At 33.7% G+C, this 17,844-nt stretch overlaps 1 protein-coding gene across 5 annotated transcripts in view; it reads right to left on the bottom strand.

The window, feature by feature from the left end:
- Positions 1-17,844, bottom strand: part of LOC115222460 (eukaryotic translation initiation factor 4 gamma 1) — a 64,476-nt gene that overhangs the window by 33,945 nt on the left and 12,687 nt on the right. For 4 of the 5 annotated variants that reach the window (XM_029792660.2, XM_029792657.2, XM_036511706.1 and 1 more), the window contains exons 2-3: positions 9,411-9,557; positions 180-326 (exon numbers count right to left, since the gene is read on the bottom strand). In XM_029792660.2, coding sequence (XP_029648520.1) covers positions 180-326; positions 9,411-9,518 — 255 coding nt within the window. In that variant the 5' untranslated portion in view covers positions 9,519-9,557. The remainder of the gene's footprint in view (positions 1-179; positions 327-9,410; positions 9,558-17,844) is intronic. The other variant, XM_029792658.2, reaches the window with a different exon arrangement.

The following is a 17,844-nucleotide window of genomic DNA, read 5'->3' as shown; positions in this document are numbered from 1 at the left end:
ATCCTTTCAGACCACAAACATTTAACAAATAAGTTAATTCTTAATTATAGAAAATGTACAATTTACAAAATGTTAATAACAGTAAAAATCCATTCTCATAATTTGAATGGGTCTGATCCCATTATCTGAAACCATTCAAAAGATGTTATCATTGGCACAAAAGGAGAAAAAATACTTACAGGCATCACTTGGGTAGGGCTCATTAGAGTAGATGATGCATATGATTGGGTTGTCTGAGGCAATCCATAGACATAAGTTGTTCTTGGTTGTTGAAGCTGGGCATAATTTCTATTTGGCACATTCTGAGGGTTGTTATTGAAATAATTCTGAAATGGTAGTCATTAAATATTTTAAAATGCTAGAAAATTGCAAGATGTATAAATTTTAAGCTTTCAACTTTAGAATAATAAATGGGATTTAAAATAAAGTATAAAAATTAATACATCATATCTTGATCATTAATATCACTTTTTTTTAATGCATTTCAAGATATTTGGGAAAGAAAGGCACAATTTCACTAAAAACCAAAATTCTTTGTCATCAAAACATTTATTGGGAACTTCTAGATTTTTCAATCCAGGATGCAGCAACATATCACTATCTTTCTTTGGTTTCATATGGATTAACCCTTTTGTTCTGAACCTACCTGTAGACCCTCAAAAAAACAATTTTGTTATCATCACCAAACTGCTCGTACCCTTAACTCCTGAAATGATCTATTCATATTTTAATGAGAATTTTAGCACAAATCTCATAAGTGAAATGTGCTTTCACAAATGTACTAATGTAAAAACACACGATTTCCTTGTTTACTAATGGTTCCCAAAATTTTACAGACTGCTGTCCCTCAGGCATGCAAGCCACATTTTTAGTGCCCCCCCCACACACACAAACAAACACTGGCTTCTTTTTCCGTTTCAAATTCAAAGCAAATGTATTTCACAAATAAGACAATCTAACTAACCATTATTTTGTTTATTTTACAATATGAACTAAATCCACATCCCACCTGCATATTTTTAATGCAATTGCTTTATATTGCGCAGGGATATCAACTTCTCAACATCTGGCTGAAAAGTACTAAGAAGTAGTCTTAGTTCCCTCCATTCAATAATTTTCAGAGCAACTACACTGAAACACTGCTCTACAAAGTATGTTGGGAAGGTAATAAAGTACATCTTGCCTGTTCCACAGGGCAGGGTAGCAGTTAGAAATGTTCTTTTGCAAACAAAAATCTCAACATACTTTTTCTTCTTTTTAAAAATTTTGGCTTCAGCTCGATGTCAGTTTGTATGCATAAACCTCGATTCTATTTACTGCTGTGAGAACAGTGCTCACTGATTTATGTCTACCAACCAATTTATTTGCAACCAGATGTTGCCTATGGATTATAAAGTATTGTAGACACGTTAAGTATAACTTTTTCAGTAAACTGATGAAGCCACAATGATATCCTACCGTCAATGATATCCCATCTATTGCTCAAATACAAAATATTGATTCATCCTATATCTGTTTCTAGTTGTCATACCAATAATAGCTCTTGGACCAAATGTTAATTAATCTTTGATGTAGTAAACATAAAACATTTGGCAAAGGGAACTAATCTAAATGTAAGCTAAGTATGTTGCACAATATATCTTTAATGTTATAGTATTCCACATTTTTGAAACATCTGTGATATGCATTTTTAGAGAAAAGACTAGCTTAAGGTGACCCGCTCATTGCATGGTTGTGGTTGTTATGTTCTGCTTCTTAAATCTTGCCTTAATTTTCAAAATTTCGAACCCATTTTCTGCGCTTAAATTACAAATCCACTTCCACTTTACCATGTTGAAAATTTGACTCAAATTGGGCAAAAGGTGTCCAGTCTAGACCCCCCAAGTGTCCCCAAAAATCAATAAAATCCCCATTTTCACAGCAAAGCAACCACTGTAGTGCCCCCAAAATGTCTCCCAATCAATTTCTCACTTCAAGTTACCCCTCCTGTAATTTTTAATCCCCCTTCCAGCCCCATTTACACCCCTTTTTACATAAAAATCCAATTTGTATCAACGTACGCCTTCTTCATTTATTAGATTAGACTAGCTTAAGGTGACCTGCTCTACGCGCGGGTAAGTGAGGTTTCTGTTGCTTCCTTTCTGTTTTTTATCACCACATTCTCCCTCTGTTTCTCTCTCACTTTTCTACTCTTACTCTTCCTTTCTCTCAGACTCTCCCTTGCTTTCTCTTACTCTCTCCCATTTATAAACAACAAACGAACTTGAGTAAGCTGAGAAAGAAAATATTTTGAAAGATCAATCATAAATATGAGGCAGTAACAATGGAAAGGTCTGATTCAAGGCAGACAGCAAAACACTAACATTTAAAAGGGACAGATGAACTTGCGAGCTGAATAGTAATAAAAAAAATATTGGAAACCAAAGTTTGAAGGGATAGAATCTGAGGATTAGTAGACTCACCATGGCTGTCATTTCTTAACGACGGACAGCAACGTAGTGGTAGTTTAACAGCTGGCGTAAAATTTTGAATTTCATGTAAAAGAAAATTCCCAAACACCCGCTCCTGTAAATTTTAATCCCCTTCCAGCCCCATTTAGACCCCCTTTTCACATTTTGGTTAATATAACCCAATTTCATTCGCGTCTACTCGGGCCACATTTTATAAGATGAGGAATTTTGTCCTAGAGGAAAAAAATAGTTGCCATGCAAACTCGCCAGCACTTTTAACATAGGTGTGCATATTTTCAGCTCAACCGACCACATAATGCACACATTATATATATATATATATAATGTGTGTGTGTGTGTGTGTGTGTACGCATTATATATACATATTTATATATAGAACACACAAACATAAATTAACCCAATAAATATCTGATTCATAATATTTGTTCTCATGATTGTGTCGTGGTGGTGTCGATAATTCTCTCTATGAATGCAGACAGGTGTAGAGAGAGAGGGAGGATGTGGGAGAAATAGTGACAGCGCTAGCGAAGACGGAAAGATAGTAGACGCTGTGAAACAACGTTATAGAGAAAGTGAAAGAAAGGGAGGAAAGAGAGAGAGAGATGGAGGAGACAGGCAGATAAGAGAATGAGAGTAGACTTGTCAAAGCGTGCGTTTTTTGCCCTAGTAACACCTTTTAAGATAAGGATTTCTAACCTAGCCCACTTACATCCTCACCTCATTTTACATGTCCCTGTAAATTTGAGTCAATCCGATGGGATCTCGTGCCCTTTAACCCGTTCCAATCCCAAAACCAAACAAACTTTTCGCATTTTAGATTTATAGATATTGATGAAGAGTGGAGGGAAGGAAAGAAAGAGAGATGGAGGAAGACAGGGTGGTATCCAAAAGAGAGAAACGACAAACACTTGTCAAAGTCTGGGTTTTGTTGCCCTAGTAACCATAACTTTCGAGATGGGGGTTTCTAACCTAGTCCAGTCGCTTCCATGCCTTTTTTTTAGATATCCGTGTAAATTTTGGAGTCAATCCGACCCCATCTACACCATTCCTATCCCAAAATGAGACAAATTTTTTGCTTTTCAGCTTTATAGATATTGATTACATACAATTAAATCACACAAAAAGAAAACATGGAGAAAGAGAGATTCCAGTTTATGCATATGTTTTTTTCAAAATTTTTTGTTGTAAGAATACAGATAATGTACAATCAAATAGCTGAACATCAACAGAAGAGACAGAAGCAATACTCATGGCACATTACAATGCTATGGCCCTGACTGCTACACAGAGGAAGCGATACATTCCAACATCACTTCATTGTGAAAACAGCACTATGAATGATCCTGGTATCAGCAATTTTACCATCCTCATCCAAGGGAGAGTGTAAGGAACCTATATGTAAATGAAAAAACCTTGGGAGGTGAGGACACCAAGGCAATCATATTCAATATAACATGCCTAAAAGAAAGCCGTTCCCTATCTTTTATTTTTTTACTTGTTTCAGTCATTAGATTGCAGCCATGCTGAGAGAGCCTTGAAAGAATTTGTCAACTGAATCAACTCCAGTATTTAATTTTTTTCTTAAGCCTGGCATTTATTCTATTGGTGTCTTTTGCCAAGCCATTAAGTTACAGGGGATGTAAACACACCAACACCAGTTGTCGAGCGATGTAGAGGGACAAACAGACACACACATGACTGGCGTCTTTCAGTTTAAATCTACCAGATCCACTCTCAAGGCTTTTGTCAGCTCGAGGCTATAGTAGAATAACTTGGCCATGGTGCCATGCAGTGGGACTGAACCTGCAACCAGGTAGTAAGGAAGCTACTTACCACACAGCCACACCTGCACCTATACATACACAAACTTCATATATGCACATATACTATTCATTTATAATGATCAATACACACTCCCATTCACTTATGTTTATTTGTCCATTTTTGTGCATGTTAAGCAATTAGTATTGAGTCATTGCTTTACAAAATGGAGACCCGTCAGTTTTTCAATTAACTTATCTCACATCTTCATATTGTGGCCATCTAATAAAATTCACTCCAGCTTTCAGTAGAAGACAACTGCCCAAGGTATCTCACAGTAGAACTGAACCATACAGAGCAATTCAAAATGTGCACCTACTAAAAATTCAAACCAAAACCTTTATCAACTCAAACACCTATATCCCAGGTATTACTTTAGAAGAACACTAAAAAATAAATCTCTGAATGCAATAAGATGAGAAAATGGGGGGGGGGGGGTGTAAATGAATAAAATCCACAGATCATTTCAAATATCCCTCAAATTTATAAAAACTATATCTAAATCTTGAATCCTCTTACTTAATTGTATGAAGTAACCCAGTCTTGGACAGATTAATCTGCCCATTTTTATTATAATGCCATATAATGACTGGTACCTCTGAAATAAAACAAGCTAGTTGACTTGTGCTTTAGAACTTAATGCAATGATGACTGAAGAGTCATGTAATTTCTAGCAGCCTTGATGTTAGGTGCAGCTTTGCCTTCTTCAGAAAATATAAGCTTAGTTTAGCATTCATTTCCAAAACAACCTATCACTTCTGCATTAAAAATTTGCTACAATGTTTAACCTCCTTTGTCAATATTTAAACAGTTAACTTGAAAAGCATCTATCGCTTCTTTGTTGATACCTTTTCTCTTGTAAAGCAGATAAATATATAGCAGGTTATGTAGCAACATAACTCACTTAGTAAGTCTTTTCATATGTTTTAATTAACTATTCCAAGTTGATTTTGTAACAACAAAAGATGTTACACTTTCAGCACACAATTTGAATTTTCCAGCATATTAGAAGAGTTGATTGTCTACAATCAACAATATTTTCACCTCAGTTTGACATTACTGGCACAGATTAAGTAAGAGGGTTCAAGATATATATATATATATAGCAGCTCATATGGAAGAAGGCTTGAAAGTAACCCATTTTCTCCATAACCACAAAATATTTATCCTTTTAATTATAGTAACAGTTCAGTTCCATAAGTTAATTCCTAGTTATATTCAATGATGACTGGCAATTTGATAACTCTTACAAAAGAATGTTATGCAGTGAAGTGTATTTCTTTACATCACCAGTTTCTGTGCTAAAAGAAAACAATACTCTTTGCAGTTCTGATGAAGACAATATATAAACAGGCAAAAGCATGGCTGTATGGTAGGGGTCAGAGAACTTTTTAACCAATTATCCCAAAATATATTTATTTACACCAATGTTACCCCCTTGATTTCAAAAGAAAATCATAGATTCTTTGAATTCAAAAGGTTTACTGAATCTATTTATAAAGAAAATAGAATTATAAATATAAAAAGCAATAAAATAAATTAATATTCTCATTATGAAATAAAAGGATTTTTCTTGACTTCCGGTTTTGGAGAAACATTTCGTTTTTGTTACAATTACATCAAAATTGGGGCATTTTGATGCCATAGTAATTTGGATAGTCTTTGAGGTCCAATCAATTTTGTTAAAGGGTGGAATTGAATAAGTACTTAAATCTACTTAACCCTTTTGTTATTAACCCGGCCGAAAAAGTTTTTGGTCCATAATACCAACCCGGCCGTGAGAACCTATTGTTATTTAAATGTAAATTTGAACCCAAATCTCGTTGGTACATTCGTTAAAGCATGTGATTTCACATTATAAATAGTTAAGTTATAGTATCCGACATTGCTTGAAGTGATATCTCAACTCAGTGAATTTTGGGAGATTTTTTTCCACATGTTTTTCGGCATCGATTTTTCTTCAACTTTGAAAATGGATAGGAGTTTCATGTTATCAAGCATTGATTCCGAATTTAAAGCTTTGTCAACGGAAGATAGGGAGATATCGAGAAAAAGAATGAAATAGGTACTAAAGCACATGGTGTACAAAATAATGAATATTTTTTTATCCGAAAATGAAAGCAGCGCCTTCCGAAGAAACAAAGTGGCGAAGGCGACAGCGAAGACGATTTTACATCAAAATGAAGTAAAAAAAAAAACTTTTAAAATGTTTTTATTAGCAATTTTTCTGAGGAGATAAAGTTTATCTATAGCCTTTCTTAGGAAGTGAAACCATTAGACTTATTTTTTTCAGTATGCTAGTTTGAAGCGATCACTTCGGAAACAAACTTACGCAGATTGTAAACAAACCCAAAATCGGGGTTCAAAGTTTGGGAAATTTGTGAAGCAAATACTGGGTACTGCGTGGATTTAGTTTTTATACAGGGAAAATAATGTTAGTCAGCATGGCTTAGGGTACAATATGGTCTGGAATTTATCACTTCCATACCATAACCAGGGCCGTATATTATTTTTGGACCGATTTCTTTAGTTCAGTCAAACTTACGGTGGATTCCAGTATTTCACTTTATTCCACCTTTATGGTACACTTGTTGTGCATTAAATTCAACTAATGATATAGTGATGTGCACAATTCTTCTTTATCAAAATTTTGTTGCATACCCATTTGAATATTAGCTGATGATTCATTTTCTATGGTGATGTTTAAACAAAATTTTAATTTTTTACCTTTTGCTCAATTTAAAATTTTAATATTTTTACCTTTTGCTCAATTTACCTGGATTTACCTGTAATTAAAGTCACTTTGAGACAAAAGTTATGCAACAGAATTGATTAAGAACCCTTTCTTTAATTATGTTCCAAATATCACATTAATATGTTGATAAGTAAAACAGTTACAGTTATTTAATGAAACAAACCTAGATTCATGATTATTTTAGAATTTAATTGAAACTCATGAGGGGTGTATTTTGGTCAGAAATATAGTAACGAAAAGGTTAAAGGAAAAACATGTCAAAAAATAAGGTCAAGGCAGGTAATAGACAACTGACAATATCTGTTTAGTCACTTGACAATGCTTTAGCAACCAAATTGCTTATAGTTCAAAATGGTGTGACGTCTCCTAAACACATCTATTACATTGGATAGATGCAGTGTTGCCTACCCCCAAGAATCTCATTTTCACCCCGCTTGGGGTAATTTATCCTGGTTTGCTGACACCTGCTGCATGGTAAGAAGCTTGTTTCTCAACCATGTGGTCCTGGGTTTAGTCTTACTGTGCAGAACATTGGGTATGTCTTCTCATATAGCCATGGGCCAACCAAAGAATGACTTGTATATGTATATATGTGTGTGTGCGCACATGTCCCCCACCCCCAGACAACTATGCAGTTCAGTATTAGGTATAAAAATATGTACTGGAGTCAGTTCAACGAAAATATTTCTACGAGCAACAGACTGCTACAAATGTTAAGTGTCCAGAATAATGTGCTTCAATGTGTGGTTTATACTATTTTCAAGTGCCTCTTCATGTTATTCATACCTGTATATTATGTGCATGCATTCATGTATATACACACATCAGAGAGAGAGTGGGGGAGAAACAGACAGACATTAGAAATCTGCAGAAAACAAGAAATTCTTTTTAACTACTTTAAAACTGCTTTCAAAAGTGACAACTCTTGCTGACAACAGTACCGTCAGTCAATGGGAAATAAATATGAGGGGAAAGTGACTACAGTTAATATTTGCATACCCGGTAAAAATGCCTAAAACTGAGAGCATTTCACACAAACCAAAACACCATGAATGGAATAATTGTAAATGAACAAAAAGCAATTTTCAGAACAAACATCAATATGTCTGCAAGGCAGTAATAAATGGGCTATAAAAACTGTAAAAAGAAGAAGAAAAAAAACACTGAAATGAGATTTATTTTGATAAACAGCAATAACCTAAAACAGATAATCCAGAAACAATTCAATCTATATATGAGAAAGAGAGATGTAAGATAGATATACGTTTTCCAAACATAAGAAAATGCTCTGAAGCTAATTGAATTGTAATAAGTACAATTATCTGAAACACCTTGTGTTCAGATCAAAATCAACTAAGTAATTTTACAGTGAACACTTATTTTTGATTTCATATCTGCTTTCTATCAGCAAACTGTACAAAGACAAAGAAATTTTAAAATCCATTTATTCCTCACTAACTACATGTGAATGATAACCCAATTTGTGTAAACCTTTGCGTACAACAGTTCCATCGGTAGCATAGTTCAGACAAATATGATAGACTAACACCTAGTTAGTTGAAAGGGTAAAAATGTTAAGAATATAGTGCGAATTCTGAACTATTTACTGAATTTCAATGGTTAAAATGCAATGCGACCAGCTGCAATTCCATTTCAATGCAACAGAGAGCAGGCTCTTTTTAATAACTACTGAGGCATAAAGGAAAATGCCAATTTCCAAAGCAGTAACCTTTTCAAATCAGCTTATCTCATGAAAACATAAATAAAATTTCATCACAACTGCAATAAGAATGCCAAAACCAGAAGAAAAAAAAAAAAAAGATGGTCATTTAAATGACTTTCCAATATGTACTTTGTGACATAACATTATGCAGAGTGGAATGATTTATAACTGTCCATGAAAAGAAATTTAAACTAAAATTTTGTATACATACTTCAATTTTATTTAAAAAAAAAAAATTTTACTTTATTTTCAAATAATTTTAATTTATCTGTAGAGTAAGAAAATCTGATCATTTAGTGAACCACATCATTTCATACTACGTGGTGCACCTGTTTTATAAGCATTCAAGTTCAACTGAAATTTCCATAACAATTCTTCTGAGACACTACTCTACAATTGTTATAGTTATAATAAATATAATTTTACATTTCAGTGAATTAGCACAAATCTGATACAAAAATTCAGCACCAGATTTATATAAAAACTGGTCTTTTTTGCTGTTCCAGAGACCACATATGTCAATAAAAACAGTTTTCTGAAACGAGTTTAAATTCAATTTGGAAATTAAATAAAACTCTTAGCTAGAATTAGGATAACAAAAGTCACCTGGTTGTTGGGAAGCTAAGTTGCAGTTACTTACGCTTGTTTGAGATCTTACATTTTGTTGAGGCGGAAACATATTTTGTTGTGAACTGACGCCGGAGGCAGCAGCCACTCGAGTCTGCTGCACAAATCCTTGTTTACTCATATCATTGGGGAGCGAGTGTTGATTCTGCTTCTGATAAACCTGTGAAAATTAAATGAAATTCATGTCTGAGTCTCTAAAAACAAATTAATCAAAATATGAAAACTTATTTGATAAAAGTTAGTACTATGCAATTACTTAAGCCTTTTGTTACCATATTTTTTTATATACACTGCCTTAATTCAAGTAATTTCAAAAAATGGAGAATCTAGTAAAATAATTGTTACTATTAAACAAGTTTGGAATATAAATCAATATAAAATTTTAATGGTAGATTTTAAATTTAACCAATTCAAAACTGGAACTTTGTATCACAGAACTAGGGGCAGTTTCAGGCAGGTTGGTATCAAAAGGGTTAGTCCAAAATTGTTTTAGTTTTCCTGAAATATAAACTTCCAGTTTCCTTTAACTTTATGGGATAGCATCTTTTATACACATAAATTCAATCCAATGCACAATATTTTCATATTACAATTTTGCTGTATACCTAGCTGATTAGCTAAGGTAATCTTTTGCCAAAAAGTTAAAATTCATGAAAACAAATGTTCTAAGGTTAAAACCAAAGATAAAAAAAAAATTCTATGATCAATTTTTGTAAGTTAACGTTAAAATAAGGTTTAAAAAATTTCACAAAACAAAATTAAAAAAAAATTTTATTAGATACTGCTAATTTTTTGTACTAGACTACCTCTTCAGAATTTTAACATTCCTTATGGATTGCCCTACCTTTCAGAGTTGAAAATTGACACCACGTATCTAGTCATTTGAACACAGAAGCCTAGCATATGCACAGCTTTCCTGATTTCAAGGTACTTTTACAATAATTTTTTATTGGTGATTGATACCAACTGCTAATATTGAATATTTACATTTCTTTTCTGATTCATGAAGCAGGCCTCTTTAGAAATAGAATTATTTATTTCCATCCAATTATATCTTTGCACCTGTTATTTCAAAATTTTAACTACCATTGAAAGTACTTTCCCTTGCTGTTCTTTTCACTGTACATAAATGTACAGTATGCTAGCTGTTACTCCATATTTGATTTATTATGCATTGCTTACATTTGTTAACTATTTTATGTAAATTTTTATCTGAGGTTGATTGAACTGAATCATTTTTTTTTTTTTTTTGCTGTTATGTTGCTGATCACTAACCCAAGTTTGCAAAGTCTCTTTAGTTATATCAATATGCCACTGCCACCTCAATCTACGTGCCAATAATATTTTATATACTTAGTGCAAATATGGTTGAAAAATGCAAGAGCTGCCTTAACGATCAAAATGTATTTTCAATTGATGAAAGTGAGACCAATGAAAAAATTGTCAATGTAATTATTGGCTCAGTTAAAAATCCTCAGAAAACGTTCCTGATAGAATATTTGCCACTCAGATCAGTTTTAACTGCCAGTCATCGCTCAAATCATTGAGGATTCACTAAGTAGTATGGTGGTTACAAAAGAAAATTTTCTATTAATGTCTGATGTTGCCCAGTATATGGCAGCTTCTGGGGAAGCATTACAAGTCATCTACCCTAAGCTCTTCCATGTAACCTGCCTCTCCCACCTGCTGCACAATTGTACTCTAAAGATAATGGCTTTCTATCCTGCAGTAGATTGTCTGATTGCCACCATCAAGGCTGCTATTGTAAAAAAAACTGTCAAGAGCAATTCAAAACAATAAGATACTCTACCTCAGCCAATTGCAACAGGTGGGGTAGGCAGCTGGATGCCTGAAATTACTATGCCAAAAACCTTGTAGAGTTTTGAGGATGAAGGTATTTTAGTGCAGAGAGCAAAAGAAGCCATGCAAAATCCTGAGGTCAGGACTAACCTCACTCAAATCTTCTCAAATTATCTGCAGTTGACAGAGTTGACTTGGAAAGCTAAGTCAGTAGCTTTCACCATCTGCAATGCTTACAAAAACCTCAAAGAACTGAAATTCAACAAAAGACCCATGTTGCATCACGAATTACATTGATTTTAGATTCAATAAAAACTAAATCAATTCGATAATTCAACTAATGAACCCCAAACTAACACCTGCAGAATATGCAGATCTGATGCAATACCAAACATCATCATCAATACTGAAAAAAAAAAAAATCCTTGCAAAAGAGGAATTTTTTTGTCTCCAAATATGAAAGCATTATATCCTATTGTACTACAATAAATTTCCACAAAAAGTTATTTTTTAAAAATTGCTTTGATAATGCTCAAATATCATAAGGTAACTAGAATTAACTCCCTAATGTTTGTGGATTTATTATTAATAAGGTTAAAATTTGTCAAGTATGAAAATATTTCCCATGTCAACAGCAACTTTGATAGCTTATGTATGTTAGAGATGATTGTATTCTTTAGGAATTAGTGAACTAGCATCTGGATGAGGTAAAAGTCACACATACTTGAGATGCAAGGATATGTGCATGCACAAAATGTAATTGACCAGCATTAACTGGAAATGGACAGTGTCACAAGAATAAAAAATCATTTGTAAGGACATTGTGTGAAATTCTCACTGGGAAGACAAAGGGCACCAGATTTTATATGCTAAATCTGTAATAAAGTCAGAGTACATGTCAAAGGTTGAATTTAGTCTCTTCAGAGTGCTCTGTCTACAAGCCTAGCAGATACCATCAACGATTGTACCTACTTTCAATATTATAGAGAAAGTACAATGGGCATTCGGTGTTAAGTTTTGTTAATATAAAATGAAGTTCATTTCAGTGCTCAGTAAACTTTAATTTTTTTTAATTTTTAATTCATTAGAGCATATAGCCATGATTTAGAACTAATTATGTTTGTACATTCAACATTTTACGTAATAATACAAAACTGCAGTAAACTTTTATATGAGTCTGTCTATCTAGTTGAAGAAAAGAAGCATTAACTGAAAATTTTATAGAAGATATAGTTATGTGAAGATTGTTTTGCATCTATGCGACTCCAAATTCAATCCTACTGTATTTTATCCAATATTTAGATCATGCATTTAATCAAAAGCAATCAAACAGAGGCTGTTATGGACACAAAATAGGTATTAAAACACACAAAAATGGTAAGCTTTTTTCAAGTCAAGTCTCAGAGCAGAGAAACAAGCTTTGTTTTTGCATGTATACATTGTAAACTGAAAATATTATCATTAAAAAGGTGTGACTAGACTAAGGAGGTTTTTAAGCTGTAGTAGTTGCTATTTAGATTTACACTCCTACAAGGGGAGCTTACAATGCAGCTTGCACCTCAGTTTTATATCCCATTTCTCCAGCAGTTTTATAAATGCCTTTTTCTGGCATTAAAAGTTGTGGATAGTATCAATTGTTACACATGAATGCAATCTAAGTTTGCAATCAGAACAATTTTGTAAGTAGTTTGAAAATGCTATCTTGGAGACACCTAATAGCTTCAACAATAAGCAATCAAAGCCTTTTCAAGTCCTACAAATAATGTATCTGAAGTTGAATGATCAAGTGTCACCTAAAATATTACTAAACTTGGCTTATTACCTCAGTAATAAGCTAATCAAATTTCTTTTTCAATGGCTAGCTCTGAGGAGAGAAATATTCATGTGAATGAAGAATTGTCTAATGAAAATAGAGAGAGATTAAAATAAGAGGAGCTCCATGTTTAGAATTCAATGCCATACATCAAACATTTTACATGCACTTTTTCCATCATGGCATGGGTTAGGTAAGAATACTGACATCATATTCGTGGGTTGATTACCTTTACCTTTCCTGATGCTAACACTGTCATTCAAGTTATCTACAATCCTTCATGTTTGCACAACAATGCTGCCACATGTTTATATGAAACAGAGCTCCACAAATACAAAAATCATACATGGTAGTGGGACTGAAATCAAAACCATGTAATTAGGAAGTGAAATTCCTAAACAAGCAGCCATGCCTGCCATTAATATGCTTACCAGTGTGTATTTGTGTTTTCCATGCACACATGGGTCAGATTAGAGTAAAACTTTCTACAACCAGATGCACAACCTATTGTTTTCAAGTGAAGAATTATTTACCCTTAAGTTGTTCAGCAATAGAGATAGACTTAAAAAACATAGCTAGAATCAAATTTCGTGACAAAGCCCTTCAAGGGGGTGCCCCAGCAAAACCACAGTCCAATGACAAACTAGTCAGAAGATCATGTGCATGTGTAAACACTTATGATTATGAGAGAGTTCATTGTGGCAGATATGCAGAAACAATAAATACTAACACGGGAAAGATTTTCTTGAATACTCAGGGAGATCCTTAGTGGACATTTTACCTAGGTGAACTAATTAGCAATGAAGGAATATGCTCTGAAAATCTAGTAGCTAGAATACAAAGCAGCTGGGAAAGTTCAGGGAACATTTACCTTTGTTACTAACAAAAGGACCCACTCTCAGAGTGAGAAGTAGACTGTATGATGCTTGTGTACAAACTAAAATGCTTACATTATAGTCAAACATAAGCTGTGATTGCAAAACCCATACAAACACTAGAAAGAAATGAAGTTAAAGTGCAAATATGTTGAGACAAGAATTGGTCATGTGATGCATCTGGATGAGGACATCTGCATAAAAAGTGCTGATCACTAAATCCAAATGGTTCTTGGTGAAGAGGAAAACAAGGCTTGGGATGAAGTAGTGAAGTCTGATCGTAGATCATTTAGTTTCAAGGGGGGAAATGACAACATCCTCAATATCTATATATATAAAGCTGAAGTTGTCTGTGTGTGGCAGGTTTGGTAGCCTTCAACTAACACTATCTCCTCCGACAGCCTGCGGTGCAAGTTGACCAAAATTGAGAGTATGATAGAAGGAGGCTTGCTCTTCCTTCCGTAGAAGATAAAATTCAAATCGGACCATGTTAACACCAAAAATTATTTACATCAGAAGGGAGCTTTTTTTTTTCTATGAAAACCCCTATTTTTTACGATTTTTTGACTGCTGTGTCACCATTTTTCGGTGTATTTCAACCAGAAAAATGTTCACTTAAAGAGAATAACAAGCTACAAAATGCAAAATTTTTACTTTTCAAAAATTCCAATTCTAAAGGGTCGAAACAAACCCGAGCAACGCCGGGCGATACTGCTAGTATATATATATCCACACCCACCCACCCAGTATACATCTCTCTCCACACACAGTATATAAACGTATATAGTATATCTATATAGTGTACATATATATCAATACAGTATCTGTATAAATCTATAAATATATCCATATAGTTTCTACACACACATATATATATATATATATATATATATATATATACACACACACACACACACACACACACATCTATAGTCTTTTTTAATGGTCCAAAAAGACAAATGGGATTATTACAACAATATTCAACTTTACCCTTTTTCTCTAGTCTTCACTCTGATGGTTTTTATTACCAAATATGATTAATATTTTTACATATTTTTGAATATCAATGCCAATACCACATAACATTGTAAGCAGAAACAACTGTTTGATGGGATACAGTCTATTTGCATCGAATTAATAAATAATAATTGATTCAAGTCAATTGTTGTTAATCAGTACTTCTCCATTTTCTGTTAATTTTGGTAATTCCTTGTCTTTACCTATAACTTATGAACATATGTATGTCCATCATTAAATATACCGGTAATGTAATGGATATTTCAAACCCTTAGGTTATTTTAACCGTTAACTCTAACCTATATTACATACATACCCATCCATCTCCCGACATATCTATACATATATATCCACCCATCTCCTGACATACTGACTGCTCATTCCTCTTCTGATGGAAGAGTTTGGACAGCTGGTGGATGTGTATGGTCTCCCTGTTGGTACCTACTCATCTGCGAACGAAGCACTGGAAGCCCATTCGACGACTACTCAGCAGGACTGCTATGTTGAACCCCTTTAATATGCCGAGGGATTAGCCCTTGGTATTTAGATCCATCGAGCTGGATTGAGGTGTCAGAGAATTTACTGGCTTGGATTTTACTACTGTGGTTCACCATAGTTTCCTTGTGGAGCAGTGAGGATCTCGTCTCTACAAAAACAATAGATGTCTCTGTTCATGGGCATTGCTAATGGTGAGGCATCATGGGACTACCCACTATAAAAATAAGGGAGGATAACTAAAAAATAGTTAAATTAGATGATGATCGTAGTAGTAGTAATAATGATTTCATTTATTTGCCACGAGGGTGAAAGATGAGGGGGACAATAGAGAGACAGGCATAAAGTGTGGGGGTTTACATATAATAAAGAAATGATAAATAAAAACAAAGTATACACTCTACATTCTTGGAGTGGTTGGCATTAGGAAGGGCATCCAGCTGTAGAAACTCTGCCAAATCAGACTGGAGTCTGGAGCAGCCATCTGGTTCGCCAGGCCTCAGTCAAATCGTCCAACGCATGCTAGCATGGAGAGCGGACACTAAACGATGAGATATATCTTCATCCGTCTGACATATCTATATGTATATATCCATCCATCTCCCAACATATATATATATATATATATATCCATCCATCTCCCGACATATCTATATATGTATATATCCATCCATCTCCCAACATATATATATATATCTATCACCTTGATCGACCAGTCTGTCAGGCGTCCATTTGACACCGCTGGTCACAGCATGCTGTCCACTCCTCTTTGGATCACGCCTTTTTCATCCACGTGATCCCAACCGCCCTCCTGAAATCGTAACTCCACTGTCGTGGAGGCCTTACGGGCAGCAGTTTCCGCTTGCACTGGTACCACTCGACAACTGTGCACCGATTATTGGTGAGCCGGGCGACGTGTCCAGCCCATCTAAACTTGCTGCATGTATACTCTGCGATGACATCCCTCACATCGTACTCATCGCTGAAACCACGGATCAGCTTCAGACCATGCTGATGGAGCTCGACATCAAAAGCTCTGCAGTTGGTCTCAAGATGAACTGCATGAAAACGAAGTTCATGCGGTCAGACAACGTACCAACAGGTCGAATGGTGATCGGCAGTGATGAAATAGGAGATAATGGAAAATGTCTATATATGTATATATCCATCCATCTCTCCACATATCTGTATATGCATATATCCATCCATCTCTCCAGATATCTGTATATGTACATATCCATCCATCTCTCCACATATCTGTACATATCCATCCATCTCTCCACATATCTGTATATATCCATCCATCTCTCCACATATCTGTATATATCCATCCATCTCTCCACATATCTGTATATATCCATCCATCTCTCCACATATCTGTATATGTATATATCCATCCATCTCCCCACAAGTCTATATCTATATATATCCATCTCTTCCCATATCTATATATATATAGCCCATGCTAGCATGGAAAATGGACGTTAAACGATGATATCCATCCATCTCTTCACATATCTATATATATCCATCTCCCGACATATTTATATGTATGTATATATATATCCATCTCCCGACATATCTATATGTGTATATATATATATATCCATCTCCCGACATATCTATATGTGTGTGTGTGTATATATATATATCCATCTCCCAACATATATATATCCATTCATCTCCTGACATATCTATATATATATCAATATATATCTACCTATCAATATATATATATATCTATCAATATATATATATATATATATATCTATCTATCAATATATATATATATATATCTATCTATCAATCAATATATATATATATATCTATCTATCAATCAATATATATATATATATCTATATATCAATATATCAATATATCTATATATATCTATCTATCAATATATATCAATATATATCTATATATATCTATATATCAATATATATATATATCTATATATCAATATATATATATATCTATATATCAATATATATATATATCTATATATCAATATATATATATATCTATATATCAATATATATATATATCTATATATCAATATATATATATATCTATATATCAATATATATATATATTATCTATATATCAATATATATATCCATATCTATATCTATATCCACCCATCTCCCAAAATATCTATATATATATGAGCAAAACTCCCCACTGTCCAATGGTCACTGCCAAATTATATCTGGTGAATAAAAAGCAATCGGTGTTTTCTTTTTATTAAAAAATAATTAAGCATGCCTTTATTTCAATAAAATTTTTGGATTTATTAAACGAAAGTTAAGGCCAAAAAAAAAAAAACTTCATGAGAAACCAAATAGTCTTTCTTTCCTTCATGCCAAGTTTGATGAAAATCTCTTTTGCATCATACTTTTTTGGTCTCTTAAACCTTTCGTTACTAACCCGGCTGAAAAATTTTT

This window comes from Octopus sinensis, linkage group LG20 (assembly GCF_006345805.1).
Source record: "Octopus sinensis linkage group LG20, ASM634580v1, whole genome shotgun sequence".
In the NCBI taxonomy this organism is placed as follows: domain Eukaryota; kingdom Metazoa; phylum Mollusca; class Cephalopoda; order Octopoda; family Octopodidae; genus Octopus; species Octopus sinensis.
The sequence above is the reverse complement of the archived record's forward strand: the minus strand, read 5'-3'. Positions and strand labels throughout refer to the sequence as shown.